This window comes from Caretta caretta, chromosome 1, assembly GCF_965140235.1.
Source record: "Caretta caretta isolate rCarCar2 chromosome 1, rCarCar1.hap1, whole genome shotgun sequence".
NCBI lineage: Eukaryota > Metazoa > Chordata > Testudines > Cheloniidae > Caretta > Caretta caretta.
The window spans coordinates 198,125,048-198,143,887 of NC_134206.1; the positions used below are offsets into that span (position 1 = coordinate 198,125,048).

Sequence of the window (18,840 nt, forward strand, 5' to 3'; positions counted from 1 at the left end):
TTTGTTCTTTTTAATACTTATTTCGCTAATCTTGCAAAAAAACAAAACAAACCCTGATAGTTTTACACGCATTGGTGATTTTTGCTCCTGAAGCACATAACTCATATATATTAATTTCAATTCATTGGTCGCTTGTAATTGCTAAAATGAAAACCGCCTACAAAGATATCAGGAGTGGAATAACGGCTAGTCATAAAAGAGCACTGCAAATAATTCACAAGAAAAGAGCTTATTCTGTGAAATTCACATATTTTTTGCCTTGTTCACAAATTGTTCAAACACAGGTAATTAAATTCTCAGATTTATTCATCATTTGCAAATTACTTCAGAATAATTCTTTGGTGTAGACTGTGAAGAGTCCACTGTGAGTGTTCACAATTCACACTCCTATAGGTTCATTACATAAATCATAGGGTATTGTTTCTATTTCCTTATTGGACGAATTCTGTAACTAACGTGTCCTGCAGTGTAATTTGCAAGCATGGACCCCTCTCCTTGGTGCAGTCCAAGGGCCTGCACTAGTGAATCACATTGCAGGATAGAGGCTCACACTTTGCAGACTGCAAGTTTTACAACCAAAGATGCAATTTGAATTTGACAATTTGAGCTTAAATGAGTCTTTGATGAGTATTCATGCTAGGGGAATGAGCACTGGTGTGCCCATTGCCCACTTGGTTTATTTTTCTGTGCCAAGGACTGGAAGCCAGGCTCCTCAGTTCTAGTCATAGTTATGACATGCTGACCCCCTCTATGGTCTTGGTGAAGTTAATCTCTCTGCATTGGTTTCTCTATGTGCAAAATGGAGACAATACCTACCCTATCTCTCAGGAGGTACTGTGTGGATAGATTAACTTTTGAGGATGAAAAGTGCTAAGCACTATGATGGTTATGATGCCCACACACTAGTATAATGTAGGAAAGAAAGAGAGAAGCTTTGAAATCAAATTTGTTTTTCATCGTGTATGTTCTTTGTTTACTTTCTGCATTTCACTCAGCTTGCAGATGAAAAGGACTATGTAAGTTCTAAGCATTCTTCCTCTTATTATAGATTCCATTGGTTTAACAGGCTTTTTAAAAAAGTTTGTGGTGTTACCCAGATATGCCTATGAACTCCAAGGGGACGGATGGGTTTCTGTACTAGAGTCAGGGGTGCTTGAGGCAGCTGATGGGTAGCTTATAACATTGTTCTTTAATTGGTGGCCCGTGGCCCACATCCAACCCATGGGGCCCGCCCGCCCACCCGCCACTGAGCGTCAGCTGATCCTTCGTGGCTGCTGGGAAGCAGCAGCCGAGCTTCCTTCCCCACCTCTCAGGAGCCAAGCCTATTCTTGTAGGAAGGGTGGGGGGAGTAGGAGGGGAGCCTTCCCAGCGCACAAGAGGGGCAGGGGAAGGAGGGAGCAGAAAGAGCCTTGCTGCTCAGGGAGGCTCCACTCCCTGTTCCCTCCCTGTAATACCCAATGTGAGAAAGGGGAGGGAAGGAGGTGAAGAACCAGTGGAGCCTTCCCCTCACACCTCAGAAGGGGGAGGGGTACCCTGCTGCAGCCTCCCCCCAGCCTGGGATGTGAGGGTTGGTGAAGAATCCCAGTAAGAGCAGAGATGAGGCTGGGAAGGCCACAGATAATTGGGGGGGGGGGAGGGCTAGAGGCAAGAACTTAATGGGGGGATTAGGGTGCTGGGCAGATGGAAGAGCTAGAGGGCAGAACTGATGGGGGCTGGGCAGATACACCTCCATTTATTTTCCCTCTATTATCACGCCGTGTATTTAATTTATAAACTTTTAATTTCTATTTAAACACACTGAAGCTAGATTTTGGTGCTACATTTTGATTTACAGGGGTACACTTTTAAGCAGGTGTCTACGTAACGTAAAGCAATCAGTAATTGATGTGCTTTCATCAGTTAACTTGATTGCGTCCTGCACAGTAGTTTTTCAGGAAAAAAAACAAAAAAAAATAAAACCCCACAGAGCAGCTATCAAAATATCAGGCTATAAGGGAGGGAAATAAGATGTCCATTCACTGAATATCTTGAGAGTTTAATTTCCAGTTTTAAATTAATAGTTTTAATAGAATTAATATGAATAGCATACTGTTTTAATAGCATTGCAATGTATTTGTATAATTATTTCTTTGCAAGTTTTCACTGGAATATTGTCTACTGGCATGCTTAGCCTGTTATTATGAGATTAATAAATACAATCCGGCACACCACTTTTGAACGACTGCAATCCTTGGCAGGCTCCCTAGAGAGCAAACACCTGGAGAGCCCTGTGACCCTAGAGAGAGCCTTTTAGCTTACCAAGATACGGAAGTTGCTTTATCTGACCTGTGAAAAAATTTAATTGAATATTACTGGTTTATAACTAAGGATTAGATTATGTCATGGAATTTATTAATTCAGAGACTTCTGTGACATTTTCCACTTCAGCCTCGGGGCGGCGGGATTGGAGCTCCCATCTGCCACGGGGCTCCTATAGGTCCCATCTGCCACAAGTGGCAGGGAGCCCGGCACCCCTCACGCAGCAGGGCTTGGGCTCTCATCCCCTGTCTGGCCCATTTTGTCACAGTAATTTTTAGTAAAAGTCAGGGAGAGGTCCTGGGCTTCCGTGAATTTTTGTTTATTGCCCATGACCTGTCCCTGACTTTTACTAAAAATTACTGTGACAAAATTGTAACCTTATTTATAACACATCAGTAAATTCTTTCAGTTGGTAAAAGGAAAACAGATGGGCATAAGTGGTGCACATTCTAATCCATAGTATCCCACTGCTATTGAATATCATTTTTAAAGGAATGCTGCTGTTCTCCTCTAAAGAATCTGTATATGATCCTATCCTTTGGAATGAACGTGGGCTGACTTAAAATGTAGGTCATCCTTACAGTTTGGAACCTCTTGATAGTGCATGTTATCCTCTAATCAGAGAAACAGAAGCCCACCAGGCAGAAGCTGCTACTAGTTAACAATTACTGTACTACTTAGCATATTGTGTGCAGTCCATATGCAGACACAAGTCACACAATAATAGGTTATTATGGATTTGTCTTTCAGGATAATGCCCTTTTAGCTGAGTGGCCCTCTGCAGAAGCAACAACTGCAAGCAATATCTTGCCACTTGATTTCACCAAATCAGGTTTCACCTTTGATAGTGAACAGTCCAATAGCAATGAAATGTGGTTAAGATCAGAAAACCTGGACTTTGAGAACAACATGAATTCAACACCAAAGGCTGTCCTCACTTCTTCTCCTGGTGGGATGAGTCTAGAGGAAGGGAGCCTGACTCTTCCTTCTGTCACCCCATCAATATTAGAAAATGGCTCTCCTGTGGACTCTCAGGAATGGCTGTCTATCCCTGCTTCTTTCAAAGATGGTAAGTTACTTCACTTCATTTACTAAAGTTTAAGTCTAGGTAACAATGTTACCTTGTGCTCAGGAGCCAGAGCCCTCCAAAACAACTTCCTAGAAACTCCTATGTATTCAGTCAGGTGTGACTAAAAAGAACCAACTTCTAAGTTTAAATGTTTATAGCAACTAATAAGGCCTATTTGTCCCTAAAGAGATTAATGGTATATGCATGATCCCTGTTGTTCCATTTCACAGAAACACTGCCAAGTAGTTTTAGCTGGATACAGCAGTAGATAAATCTGCAATAGATACTTCTAACTTTGGCATGTAAGCAGATCAAGGTATTTAATGGGGAAAAACAGAGTTACTGATCCTTGGGGATATAAGAGAAATAGAGTCTGGCAAGCTAAAATTACATAAGTCACAACACAACTAAATGAAAATTGTTGACTTTGTGTTTGAAGATGCTGGAGTGTCGGAAGGCTTTCTTCTGCCTTCCAGTCTATACCCTCATCTTGCACCAAAAGAAATGCCATCCACAGTCATTTCTGTGGTTCCTCCGACTTCTATACCAACAATGGCCTCTACATCAGAAACAGAGCCTAATAATGAGGGAGTGATCTCTGCAGAGAAGGCAAGAGAAGCCATGCCCATTGACATAGACTCTATATCCCGTGACAGCCTGGAGGACGGAGAAGTTTATCTAGAGGTGAACCCTCTGCAACCCGATCTGTATCCAGGAGGAGAAATTATTTATGAGGATGGATCTGGATCAGCATTTGATGCTTCAGGTCAAGAGGCATGGCCATGGGGCATAGCAACATTAGAGCCAGTTTTCTACAGTCTTCCTGAAAGCTGGCTGAAAGATAAAAATGATTCTCTGTTAATCAGAGCACAGGATACTCCTGAGGGACAGATCCTGGATTATATAATTGATTCTATAGAGAAATTAAATGGTAATCCTGAGGATGGAGGCATGACCAATGCAAGAGGGGATTTCACTGATGACTCTGAATCAAATGTACCTGGACTTTCAGAAACTGCAACTCAGCAGGTGCCTATGTTATGGACACAAGAAACCTTGAATGTGGAACTGTCCATGCAAACATTAGAGGCATCAGGCATGTCTGATTATTCTTCATCCTTTGCATATGAGCCCTCAGTGGACTATTCTTCTTTAGATATGGCAGATGAACAGACCTCCATCTCACCACATGAAAAAGATATCTCTATAGAAGGTCATCTCCTTACATCTACAGAGACATTCAATGTTAAACAAGCTGAAGAGTCTAGTGAGGATCATCAAATCATTTATGAAGCAGTAGGAAACCAAAACAAGGAAGGGACAAAGCCAGAAGAACTATCCACAATAGTCCAATCAGGTGTAGCTGTTACAATAGGACACCAAGACATGGATTCCTCATGGACTGGGCTCCTCAAGCCAGAAACAGTCCTGACAGCAACTCCTATGATGGAAAATATAGTCACTGACATTTTCATGGAGGAGCAGCAAATTCCAGATTTGCACTTGACAACTCAAGAAGCTTCTGGATCGCTTGCTGTGAAACCAATAAATATTTGGCCTACTCACAACACTGAAAGGGCATCTGAGAAACCTGCAGAACAAGACATGCAATCTGAAGCACCGAGTAAGGTTGAAGTTTCAACGATAGCTCCTTATTTACTGGAGCTGCCGACTGGTTCAGAGGATTTCACTGGACAGTCTAGTACAGACCATGAAACTAGTTCCCCTAGTAGCTTAAATATGGCAGTGGGTTCTTTTGCAACAGTGACTATAACAAAGAATCCTATTGGTTCCCTGTCCAGTTTCCCTACTACACAATATACAGTTAGCTCAATAAAACTGGGGGAGGACATGACTACAAGAGTGCTGGATCATGTGGGCACAATGTTGTATCCTCATGAGATGAACCTGGAAGAAAGAAGTATGACTGATAGTCGCATGGAGGTATCTACCAATGTTCACTCCACAGAGATGGCCAGCATAGCTTGGCCCACGCATGCAAATCGCAATACTACCACGTCCTCACGAGCTTTAGTGGTATTCTTTAGCCTCCGTGTTACCAACATGATGTTTTCAGAGGACCTATTCAATAAAAATTCCCCAGAATATAAGGCACTGGAGCAACGATTCTTAGAACTGGTAAGATTCACTTTATAATGAATATGTTACTAGCAGCTACTATAAGCCCTCAGTTAAAACCTTTTCTTACCATGCATGTGAGCAAAAGGGGGGAAGAGACAGAGAGAGAGAGAGAAATTGTTTGCAACAAAATTACAGCAGCCTAGTACATCCCACAAGTTGTGAGTAACTCATATTTATGATAGTGGGAGAATTTGGCTGGAAAATGTAACGCTTTTATTTGAATATTTGTGTCTCAAATTTTGACGTTTCACTTGTGTGGGACAGATTTACCAAGGCAAAAATAAGTCTCTTAAATACTTAGTAACACTGAGACAGACGCTTGGCTGCTGTAAATCATGTATTTTAATTGGCTCCACTGGCCCTTTGTGTTCACACATTTCCAAACAGTGTCTTCATTTGCTCTATCAATGGGTGAAAAGTAAAATAATTGGGAGTGCAGAGTGATATGTTACTGGATGCTCTCACCTGTTTTAAGATGCTTTTTATTTAAAGCAACTATTTTATTAAATCTGTAGCTCAGTGAGTTAAACTGCCTGTGGATCTACTGATCTCTTAAATAGCCAATGGGTGGCAGAATGCCACAGGAGTAATTATCAGTTTTTAAGCTGAAAATCAATAGTTTGGCTGGAGTAGCCAAATGTATGAAGGGTGATACCCAACGCGTTAAGTCCTGTTATGCAGTATGAGCTTGCTTGGATCCAGATGGAGCACTGCATCCAGTGGGATGCATTTCTATTATAGAACAGGGAGCCTGCAGTGATTTGCTCTAAATTATGGAAATTCTGTGAATCTCTCAGGCTCCTGATAAGCTGCCAGTAGGGCCTCAGCTGGGTACAGTTTTGATACCTTTTTTTGAATGTGATTGGGACAAAATATCTAGTCTCTGTGTGTGATGTAATAGCATTACAATTGGCCTGGAACTAGATTCAGAAATAGATCTTCTATCGCATTTATACAGCAGTACAGATATTGTGTTTCCTACATTGCAGCTGGTTCCCTACCTCCAGTCCAATCTAACAGGTTTCCAGAATCTCGAAATCCTGAACTTCAGGAATGGCAGTATTGTGGTGAACAGCCGCATGAAGTTTGAAAAACCTGTGCCTCGTAATGTCACGAATGCGGTCTACGTAATTCTGGAAGACTTCTGCAACACTGCTTACCAGACCATGAACCTGGCCATTGACAAGTACTCCTTGGACGTGGAATCAGGTAATGACAGTGTGGGAGTGCTGCCAATGCAGTGAGTAGCGTCTGCCGAGTCAAATATGCTTGGGGCTCAAAACCTGAGCAGACTTTCTCAGTGTCTCAGAGCCTTAGAGAAGAGCACCATCACTCTTCTCAGTCTTGGTGTCAGCAGAGTTTTTAAAACTTTGAAAACCAATCTGTTTAGCAGGACAGATTAAGGTAAAATGGGACCAACATCCACCAAAACTTTACGGCCTCCTAGAGAAATTTGGGGCCATGTTTGGTGCTGACTTACATCCTATGCGACTCCACCAACTTCACTGTGGTTGCAGGCAGAGGGAAAGTTAGAAGATAGAATTTGGTCCCTGTTTTTCCCAGTCTCCCCTCCCTCCCTCTAGCATGCTGGTGTTCCTGGCTCCCCCATTTGGCTGGACTCTTCCATGCAGCTCTTCGTAGGCAGAAAGATCCTTCCCCCCAGAAATAACTCATTCAAGGGTGTATATATACTGGGAAATTGCTTCCTGTTGGAACACAACATTGAGTCATGGCATCAACACACTGTGTAGACGGGGTTAATGTCCTGGCAGCTGCTCCTGGTTCACTATAACAAACATTAATGATCATGACTCCTCAGGTCACTTTCTAATATTACATAACTTACACTGTAGACTGACTCCAAGTTGGACTTCTATCTTCTGGCCATTCTTGAGTCTTTAATCTAATTCCCAAAAGAGGGTGAATCTTTACTCTGGAATTCTGGGTCTGATCTCAGTAACAGTGAAAAAGACCCTCTGTTAATCAATTCCTCTGGTTAAGGGGGGAAAAAAATCTGTTTTCTATATTTCTCTTCCTCTATTTCCAGAGATATTTGTGCAAAAACAAGATCTCCAGGAGATACCTTACAATGCTTGCAATTAAAGAGTCAGCATTTGCCAATAGTTAGCATAGATTAGTAACAGAGAAATATTTTCCCCTATACTAAAAACAGGAAATAACTGTGATATGTATTGGCAAATGGTGACTACTGCGTTGAAGTAGCTGGTCTCCCAACAGAGAGGGGGAGAGATCTAATTTGGTTAGAAAATCTTCAATATTGATTTTTAAATTGTCCTTAACAATTAGTTTCATTGTATGGGTCAGATTTCAGTGGGATGTGGTGATAGATGAGGCATCAAAGAAAGTGCAGGCTCTTCTAGTACACTGTGCGTACTGCAAGGATACATACAAACCTCAGTACGCTCTCCTCAGGGCTGTAATACAGCTCTTCTATAATGGATAGTGCTGGAGTTCAGCTGTATTTTAAGCAGAGAGTAACTTTCAGAAATGGCAAAAGTGCCAATGATGGAAAGCATGAAAGAGGCAGCATAGTCCAGTGGCTAGGGAACTAAAATGGGGGGCAGGAGACCTAAGTTGTATGCTCAGCTCTTCCACTGACTCACTGTCTAGCCTTGGGCAAGTCACTTATCCCTATATTATAGATGGGAAAGTGGGGTACAAAGAGGTTAACACTACATATGCTCTTTGGCAAAGCTCTTTCAGATCAATGCTATATTTGTACTAAGAATGACCAGGAGTCTTGAATTATCTCCTTGGTTGATTTCAGTGTGGTAGGTTACAATGCTCATTGACACAGAGCAGACCAGGTAGCTAAAAACTATCCAATCTGTTGTCTACATTCTCTGTCCTCAGGAGATCAAGCTGATCCTTGCAAGTTCCAGGCTTGCAATGAGTTCTCCGAATGCTTAGTAAATCGCTGGAGTGGTGAGGCAGAGTGTGTTTGTTATCCTGGCTATCTAAGCATTGAAGGATTGCCCTGTAATAGCATCTGTGACCTACAACCAGACTTTTGCCAAAATGATGGGAAGTGCGACATAATCCCAGGACAAGGGGCCATATGTAGGTATGTTATCCTTTGTCTTAGTGGCTTCCAGAAACAGGAAGTACCAACCTTGTTTCCCTATTCTATATCCCTGTCCCCCCAAAAAGCCAAAACAACAAAACACAACAAGGCATAATGTTGAGTGTAATGACAGAGGACCCTAATGATTAACACTCAATCCACTGTTTGATATTTTCATGTGGTAAAATGCTACAAATCATCATAAAACGTCACTTTGTTGATTGTTTTATAAAATTCAAATTTGTAAGGCAAATCCAATATACCTGAGTTAAAAATGGTACTCCCAATAGAGGAGAAACCAATATGAACAAATATCAAAATGGGGGGAAACACCCTGTACAAGTTATCAAAGACCAGAACAAACAGAGCCGTTTGTGGTTCAAGCATTTATTTTCAGTTTTTGAAAGACACTGGCCTCCTCTGACAGGCAGTCTATGCTGGTATGATAACCTACACCATTATCCAGGCAATTGAGAGTGACTAGAAAAATGAACAATAGGACGATGAAGGCTAGATATTTAGTACATTTTTGGTACCAGAGGCTTTTGAGGGCTGATTCTGGTGTAAGTCTAAGTACTTTAGTGGAATTACTCTGATTTATTCAAACTGTATGAGGAGAACTAGGCCCATCATAATTTTTGCTCCTCAACCAAATTCCAGTGTTCTTGCTACATATTAAAAATATGTAATTTTCTTCTAGGAAACCATGACAATATTTAAAAAAAAATAAACACGAATTTCAAAGCAGGGGGTTGGGTAGGAAGAGCTGATGCAATAAAAAGGAAATTAACATACTAATTATTATTTGACTAGAAAAAAAATCACTTGCAATAAGTATTAAGGTCTCAGCAATTAGGATCCATACTTTACTTACATAAGAGTTACAACCAACATCAGAGAAATTAAATACACATTTTAAAAAACTATCTTTTAACCATAATGTGTGTTATAGATTTAATGAGATCATCTGTAATATACACACATACCACACTTTTGTCAACTAATAATTAACATTTAAAATTCCCTACAAAAGATATCCCACTATAATTGCTAAATGGCGCTCCCGTAAAATTCTTAAACAACCTTAATTGGCATGTCAGCAACTGGAAGTTTAATGCTTAGGAAATATTGAAGAAGGCTATAGTAGTAAAGTGTCTGATTTTTTCCATTGATCTCTTAGTATCAGTAGTTAACTTTCTTGTTTCCTTGTTTTTTTGCTGGTGTGGGGGATTACAGATGTCGTGTAGGTGAGAACTGGTGGTACAGAGGAGAGCACTGTGAAGAGTATGTCTCAGAGCCATTGGTTGTGGGTATCGCAATTGCTTCAGTGGCTGGCTTCCTTCTTGTGGCATCTGCTGTAATTTTCTTCCTGGCCAGGACCCTTCGAGACCAGTACTCAAAAAGTGACACTGAGGACTCATTAGGGTATGTAGAGCATTTAAAGTTCTAGAGCACTATTGACCAGAAGCTACAGGTCTAACACGAACCCCAAATTACAAACCTGAGTAACAAAAGGTGGATGCACTCAAGGGTTGCAGGTATAATCTCCCCCAGATTTTCTAACCTGCCAACATTGCTACAAGTGAGGATTTAACTTCAGCCTGCTAGCTTTCCTCCAAGCCCAATTTGCATACAAACACTGGGTAAGTGTGTCCAAAGCACCAATGAGGTAAGATAAGGCAGAAGATATGGAGCTGATGTCATCAGTTTATTGCAGAACCCAAAGCCTCTATGCCTCACTTACCCTTCTAACTGCTTCATCTGCACAAGAGGGATGGGTTTGCCCTGAACTTGTATGAGCAAACCCAAAGATCCTGTGAGCAACTGTCCAAAAACCACTTTGTGGGATTTCTTGTAGAGAAGAAAATGTAACCACGCAGGGCCATCCACCCCATCTGCTCCTGATAGGGACTGCAGATGTGTCAACAACATCAAAGACAGCATGAAAAGCTGATCTTCATCCATTCCTAGGATGAGATAAACCATCATCACCTCCTGCGTAAGTCAAAGTCCTCCTTTGACTTTCAGGCCTGAAACTAGATTGACTGAGGTCAAAGAAATCATTGGACTTCCAAGTTACCTCACCACAGACTTCTGAAGCTCCCTTCACAAAGGGAAATTGGATGCAGGTCATTAGCTGACAAATTTGTCAAAACAATGTTTTTTTGAGCAGAGGCCTTACAATAGCTTTGTTAAGGATGCTAGCGGCCTACCCCCAAAAGGAGTCAGTGGCAGTCTACACAGACAGCAAGCCCACTTCTCCCATGGCCTCACTAATCCAGAGGGACATGAGTTGAACTCCACAGCTGTTGCCTAGAATACCCTGAAGATCTATTGATCTATGTTTTGAAGAGCACTCTGAAAGACCTCAATACTTGACCTCTGTATTTTGTTTTTCTCTCTCACAGGCAGGGTGATAGCCTCTCCTCCATTGAGAATGCAGTGAAGTACAACCCTATGTATGAGAGTGATACCACTGGGTACAGCCACTACTATCGGAGATACCCACAGCTCACCTCATACAGCTCTACCAGTGCAGAGACGTCCACAGACTACAGCAGTGAAGAGATAAGGCACATTTATGAGCATAGTGAGCTCACAAAGGAGGTGGGTGACTTTGTAGCTTTGCTTCCCGCAGTGCCAGGTGGTGGAATTATGACCGAGCCTTGTGAGGTATTTTAAAACTGCTGGTAACTCCCCCCAGCCCTTGTGCTCAGAATACAAGTACTAGACTTGTGGCTGCACCCTGTGCAGATGTTTGAGAGGGAGATGGCTTCTTGCCTCCTTTGTGTACACACAGGTAGAGCTAGATTCTGGCCTGTAAAGAGTTTCCCCATGGTTGAACAGCTGCACTTTTAAATAGTTTGATATTCTTATGGAGCTTCAGTTAAAGCTATTCCTGTCCTAGCAGAGGCACCCAACTTGACAATTTTTTTTAAGTTGGTGTCCTCTCAAAAAGCCACTTGTCTTGGCTGCCTGCTCCATCCCTGGAGGAAGCAGTGCCTTCTTTCAGAGCTGTCAAATAGCTAGAATCTCTCTTCCAAGGATGCGCACATGCTTTTAAGTGTTCAGTTCTTAATAGAATCTTCTGCAAAGTTTGGGAGTGTTGGCCCATTTCCACATTTATATGTAGACAGACAAAGTGGAGCTAGCAGCTAGGATGCTGCTCTGGGAGTCTGCAGATGAGGGTTCTAGTCTCAGTTGTGCCAGCAATCTGGCCCTGAAGCCTTGAGCAAGTTACATTATTGGTATTGTACAGATGGGGAAATGGGGTCTATGATGGAAATGCTACTAATGTCCCTCTGTACAGTATTCATCTGTAGATCTCAAAACAGTAATAGTTATAATTAAATAGTTGTAATTAAATTAAATAGTTGTAACAGTAATAGTTATAATTAAATGTGGGAGAGAGCAGGTCCCAGGATGGAGGCTGATTTTATTGTTGAGGCCTTGAGCTGAAATACTTACTTTTCTATGTTTGTTTGAGTAAAATTAATTTTACTTTAATTTCCCCCCGTTTTTAAATCTGTATGGAACTTTCAGAAGTCTAAAATTATAAAGCTACAGCCATTTTTAACATCATCTTGGATTACCAATAGTGTTGACCAATTTAAGCATATATATACACACCATAGAAAGAGCTGTTTTTGTCATGTCTAAAAGAACATACTGAATGGAATATACTTTCAGTGACCCACAGCGGTGAGGGGTTTTTTTAAAGCTGTATTTTTCAGTAGTATAAGTGGTTTGTAGGTCAGTCATAAGTATTGTATAAACTACAGCTGTCATTCCTATAGTCTCTATCAATGTAGGGCATAATATTCTCTCACTTTCACTGCTGTGAATTATGAATAATTACACTGAAGTCTACATAGTTACTGATAAAGATGAGTCAGACCCACATTATTGGACATTCTGTTTGTGTACACACACAACGGTATCCTCTTTTGAGGGTAACAGATTTTGCTGTGTCATTTTCTCTATTAATAATCTCTTGACTTTTACTAAATTGTATTAATAGCTTCTATCTATATTAGCAGACGTACACTAATTTTGAAGAGTTGCTCCAATTTTAATGAGAAAAGAATGACTAGAATCCCCTTTTAAAGCGTTCTGCAAATTATTTATGATGAAAGCTATACATGCTCAATCATTTATAAAATGTGCCCAATTCCAGTGTTTGTTCCTTGACTAGGAAAGTACACTAGTCAGCTGTAATGCGAAGTAAAACTGGTCCAACTTTTCAGTGCTATTTTTTAGTATTTAGAGCTGTGCACTTTATTTTGGTTCTTGTAATAATATTGTGTGTCTTGTACTACAGGAAATCCAGGACAGAATACGGATTATAGAGCTTTATGCCAAAGATCGGCAGTTTGCAGAGTTCGTTAAACAACATCAAATGTAAGTGAAATGTGTTCTCTGAATAACATTCTGGCAGTTCATAATGTTTCACCTAAATACCTTTCAGTAACCAGCAATCTATTAATTGTATTACTGTAAATAGAGCTTGCTTTATTACTTGGCCCGTGAACTAACAATATACTCAAAACGGATAAACATTGGCCTCTTCCCCCCTGCAAGTAGCCATGGGTATGTGAGACCTTATATCTAAGGTTTAAGAGTAGCAGCCGTGTTAGTCTGCATTCGCAAAAAGAAAAGGAGGACTTGTGGCACCTTAGAGACTAACAAATTTATTTGAGCATAAGCTTTCGTGAGAATAAATTTGTTAGTCTCTAAGGTGCCACAAGTCCTCCTTTTCTTTTTGCTTATATCTAAGGTGAGTAAAACAATGTACTAATGGGGGAATAGTCCTTGACAAACACAAACAGCTTTAAAAGTTTGTTTTTATTCCTAAGAAGAAATGATTAAATCAATAATATACTTGCTGTCCCAGTGTAAAATACTAGTTATCGAACCACACTGCAGAACATATTGTGCATAATGCCCATTGAACTGGTTTGTTGCAAATGTACATTTAATCTGCATATATGGATCAGAGGAAGAATTTCCCTCTAGTTCAGCTGTTTACTCTGACCATTGCAATTTCCTGAGATGACTCAAAGAATGAGGCTCCCAGAAAAACAACTGTTAGAGGCAGAGATCCTTCATGGAAAGGGAATGGTGAAGCCAGGCCTCTTGCCTGTATCTGCACAAAAGCCTAAATTTTCAGGACTGGCTAGTGATTTTGGGAGCGCAGCTTCCAAGATTTAAGTCTCTCCGAGGTGTCAAGTTGCACATCCAAAAACATTAGTCATTTCTGAAAAAAGTTGATCAGGCAACAGCAGCACATGGGTACCAGAGAGACATTTGACATGAAATAATAGTCTGTTTCATAAAACACAGGCAAACAGAGCCTTTCCAGTATCTCTGTTTAATATTCAGTAGTTTCTCTTCAAAACTGGAGTTGGAAAACTGTCAGACAAGCAAATGTTACCAGTTTGTCCTCCTCTAGTTCATTACAGTGTTGAATCTGAAGAACTCAACACTTGTAAAAAGAAAAGGAGTACTTGTGGCATCTTAGAGACTAACCAATTTATTTGAGCATGAGCTTTCATGAGCTACAGCTCACTTCATCGGATGCATACCGTGGAAACTGCAGAAGACATTATATACACAGAGACCATGAAACAATACCCCCTCCCACCCCACTCTCCTGCTGTCTTTGCTGGGGATAGACCAGGAATGGAGTCTTAGAACTTTTAGTAAGTAATCTAGCTAGGTATGTGTTAGATTATGATTTCTTTAAATGGCTGAGAAAAGAACTGTGCTGAATAGAATAACTATTTCTGTCTGTGTATCTTTTTTGTAACTTAAGGTTTTGCCTAGAGGGGTTCTCTATGTTTTGAATCTAATTACCCTGTAAGGTATCTACTATCCTGATTTTACAGGGGGGATTTCTTTATTTCTATTTACTTCTATTTTTATTAAAAGTCTTCTTGTAAGAAAACTGAATGCTTTTTCATTGTTCTCAGATCCAAGGGTTTGGGTCTGTGGTCACCTATGCAAATTGGTGAGGCTTTTTATCCAACATTTCCCAGGAAAGGGGGGGTGCAAGTGTTGGGAGGATTGTTCATTGTTCTTAAGATCCAAGGGTCTGGGTCTGTAGTCACCTAGGCAAATTGGTGAGGCTTTTTACCAAACCTTGTCCAGGAAGTGGGGTGCAAGGTTTTGGGAAGTATTTTGGGGGGAAAGACGTGTCCAAACAGTTCTTCCCCAGTAACCAGTATTAGTTTGGTGGTGGTAGTAGCGGCCAATCCAAGGACAAAGGGTGGAATATTTTGTACCTTGGGGAAGTTTTGATAAGCTATTACCAGCAGGAGAGTGGGGTGGGAGGAGGTATTGTTTCATGGTCTCTGTGTATATAATGTCTTCTGCAGTTTCCACGGTATGCATCCGATGAAGTGAGCTGTAGCTCACGAAAGCTCATGCTCAAATAAATTGGTTAGTCTCTAAGGTGCCACAAGTACTCCTTTTCTTTTTGCGAATACAGACTAACACGGCTGTTACTCCTCAACACTTGTAGTCACTGGTAGAGAGTATTATCTGGAATCATGGGTGCCATAAAATTATAAACCTGTCATGTTAACCTATGAACTCAGTCTCCACAGCTTCGAGGACTCAAGGCCTGCTACTCAAAATTCTATTAGATTACTTTCAGCCGCTTCTAGTATAGAGCGACCTACTGATTCCTATCTGTAACTCACGCTAAATTTATTTTAATAATCATATTTTAGGGTTTCTATAAATGTGTTCTAAATAGTACTTTCTGGTCCACAACAAAAACTAGTAGATAACAGACCCACAAAAGCTGCTACAACTATGGAAATTCCAGGAAAGCAAGTACTACACTGATAATCTACTACTACCCTAAAACTTGCAATTCAACTTATTACTGCAGGAGTTTTTAATCTTCATAAAGGTACAATAGATTTCTAATCAGTATAGTTAAACAAATAAGAGGGCTTACAATGATTGAGAACTGATGCAAGCAGTTGATAGATAATGAATTTCTACCAGTTACATTAGTGCTATTTTAGCTATCTGAATGTTTAAAACAGCTGTAATTCAAGAATATTGGGAGTAAAATATTTCAGGGGAATAGATTAAAAGTAAAAATCTGTCAGCTCCAGAAGCAAAATGTTGTGGGACCAACAAGTCAGGCATTTCAAACGCTGAAATTCCTTTAATTTGTAATAACTATGGCCTGTATTTAAAATGAACATCTTTTAAATTTTCCACAGCTGGAAAGTAAGAAGGGTTGCCCTATTTTGAGCTTTGAAACAAAGTATAGAGAAAAACGTAATCACTATTTGTCTGTTTTTTTTCATTTCAGGAAGCTGCTTTAAAAAAAAATTGAAGCCAGTAGAAGTGGAAGATGACCTTGTTGCCCTAGTAACAGGGCACACACAAAACTGCAAAGTTACATATAGTCTTTATGTTGTATGGATATTAAACATTGCTGGTTGGATGCAGATGTTTTCTAAATGAATGATTAACTATAAGAATGTTTATGTGGCTTTTCTGAGTACAGTTATGACGGTAACCAGAGGTCATGAAAATTCACTTTTTTACTCATTTTAATTGGGGAAAAAGCATTTCCTGAACTGGACAGTGAAAGTTTGTGCATGTATTTTCTCATCTCGAAGATTTTTTGCTTGGTGTGCAAAGAAAAAATTAAAATGAAATACAAGTTTTTCATGTTACTTTGGTGTTTCCTGTTTCAAAAGTAAAGTATTAGTGGGGGGAAATATTTGGGTTGCAGGTGAGAGGTTTATAGGAGGATACTGGTTCTGCTCAAGTGATACTAGCATTATTTTGATATGGCCCAATAATAATCCCAGACAAAATGTATTTTATCTTGCTAGGGAATTTATGTTTTGTACGGCTGGCTGATTTACCCTTGTTTGTTGCTCACCAACAAAAATAAATAGTCATGTACTTAATAAGGTTCAGCTTGCAGCTCTTGTGACACTTTAATTGCTTTTAAAACAAAAGAATTCAATGTTGTTGGCTTTCAACTGCCACATGTCAGCTTGGGGAGATGGTGCACTACTTAGTGGTTGCCACCAAAAGAAATACTAGAATGCGTATGTGTTCTGCTTCTCTCCCAGTTCCAGACTGGGGCAAACAAGGGCTAGACCCCCTCCCTGCCTTTACAGAACATTTCTACAATATTACATTACTAACTCTATCATCCTAAATTATTTTAAATGTAGAGAATTTTTATTTTTGCTTCTATAGTTTAGTTATTTTGTTCCCTATGATTGGTTATTTTCATAATGGCTTAATTGTGCTACGAGACTACTTATGACACCATTCTTGTTTTTTATTCCTTTGGCACTGAATTTCTCGTCTTAGAATTGTATGCATCCATCATTCAAACTAAAGCCAACTGAATACCAGATAAAATTCAGCTGACATATTTGAATAATACATTAGTCAACCACTAGCTCTGAGTCAGATAGTGTAGTATTTACTAGTCAATATATGTTATAGTTTTGCCTCCTCAGATGTCAGTGACCTCACTTCTGGCTTAGGGGAAACCTAATGTTAAGTCTTTAAATCTGGAAAGTAGTTTAGTTACTTAAAAAAAATTGTTTTTCAGGGCAGATATTATATAAAGATGTGCTTCCAATAAAAATTTGGACCTGTATTTTGAACCCTCAAAAATTCCTATGGGTTTTGTATAGCTTATTAAAGAAGGTACCAGCATGAAATTTGGATCTGGATCCAGGTTTGAACTCCAAGCTCAGGGATGTTCACATCTTTAGTATTTAATACTAAACAGTAACATCTTCCCACCTGATTTAATACCCACTGAACAATGAAGTTAGTTTTTTTAATCAAGGTGGTAGTCCAGAGGCCCACAAGTGCCAACAGACCCCTCCTCGCCACTTTTCCAATGCATATTACAGTTTAGTCATGGTGAGAGCTACTTACCTTCCTAACTTAGACAGCTGGGTGAGACTCCTGTGAAGAAAAACACTTCTTCCAAACGTTTTTAGCGCTCCACAGCTGCTGTGGGAGAACACTTCACCAGATTGTTGGGTTATCCTCAATTTCAATGCCAGGGGTAAGGACTCATGGCTTAAGTGTCAAGCTGGAAATCAACTTTTAACAGCCCATGAACAGTTGGTGGGTGCTTCGTAATGCCATAGTCAATGAGCCAGATCTTGTGGAGTAGTATGATCACTGGATGCTGCACAATCTGTCTTTAAAGATGACTTTGGTGGCCCTCAGGCACTGTAAAGTTGCACCACTTTCCCTCCCTGCTGGAGCAGGGAAAGGGGGCATAGCTGGGATATTGCTCTGTTACACCAATCCTCCCCTTCTGTTTTGGGCCCCCGTAATCTAGTCTAGTTGAGAAGAATAGCAGAATCAGCGTGGATGCAAAATTAAACTTTAAGATACCTTTGCATAGCACTCCTGCAGTTATGTTTCTTTGCGGTTGGGTTATAACTAAGAATGAGACGCTAAAACTTACTGTGATATAAAAAGGTGCATTTTCAATATGGTGCCCAGGGAACAAACCACTCCCCTCAACCTTGACGCTTCATGCCTTGTGGTGTGCTGTACTGACAACTTACTTCACAATCCAGATGCATGTTCAGGTTAAATGAGCGACATGCCTGAATCCTGGATCTGAACAGTACTGAAATTTAGGATTGGGGGGTTGAAATTTGAACCTAAAGCTGGATCTAAATTTCAAGGTTGTTAATCCCTTCCCTTTAATGATCTGAAACAAAATTGCATCGGTGAGGGTTGAGATTAGAAAATGCATCTTGGGCCCATCTCTAGTTAAAGCTAAACCCTAGTCTAGTGGTCCCATCCATAAGCAGTAGCCTAGAAGAGGTCCTGCTCACACTGAACATGTGGTATTTCATTGTACATACAGGGAATGTTTTTCTTTTTGTATATAATGTCTTATTTTCACTGCAATAAATGTTTTTGTTTCAAGAAGGTGTCTGTATTCTCCTCCTCCCCCCCACCCCCCCTTAAAATCTTGACCAGTTTTTAAAATTGATGTGGAGACTATGAAAACATAATGGAATGGCAAAGGCATTTATTTTATAAAGTTGTAAGTGAACATTTGCACTACTTGGAACAGGTTTTTAATAAGTCTGGTAGAACTGTTAAACTCATTTGTTAATAAAAATGCCAAGTAAAGTTCTCAATGATTTGTGGCACCATATTAGCCTGAAGATTTATACTGGGTAGCACACAACTTCTTTGCTATTCTTCTGTT

General features: G+C 40.2%; 1 protein-coding gene and 1 long non-coding RNA gene across 6 annotated transcripts in view; one reads left to right on the forward strand and one right to left on the reverse strand.

The window, feature by feature from the left end:
• The window catches only part of IMPG2 (interphotoreceptor matrix proteoglycan 2), an 88,793-nt gene extending 70,239 nt beyond the window's left edge, over positions 1-18,554 (forward strand). For 3 of the 5 annotated variants that reach the window (XM_048816737.2, XM_075118458.1, XM_048816754.2), the window contains 9 exons: positions 996-1,016; positions 3,049-3,367; positions 3,807-5,506; positions 6,499-6,718; positions 8,384-8,594; positions 9,831-10,019; positions 11,003-11,201; positions 12,916-12,995; positions 15,928-18,554. In XM_048816737.2, coding sequence (XP_048672694.1) covers positions 996-1,016; positions 3,049-3,367; positions 3,807-5,506; positions 6,499-6,718; positions 8,384-8,594; positions 9,831-10,019; positions 11,003-11,201; positions 12,916-12,995; positions 15,928-15,940 — 2,952 coding nt within the window. In that variant the 3' untranslated portion in view covers positions 15,941-18,554. Of the gene's footprint in view, positions 1-995; positions 1,017-3,048; positions 3,368-3,806; positions 5,507-6,498; positions 6,719-8,383; positions 8,595-9,830; positions 10,020-11,002; positions 11,202-12,915; positions 12,996-15,927 lie in introns of those variants that run through there. The other 2 variants (XM_048816745.2, XM_048816762.2) reach the window with 2 other exon arrangements.
• LOC125620712 (uncharacterized) overlaps positions 1-18,840 on the reverse strand; it is a 56,900-nt gene that overhangs the window by 18,144 nt on the left and 19,916 nt on the right. The window lies entirely within an intron of this gene.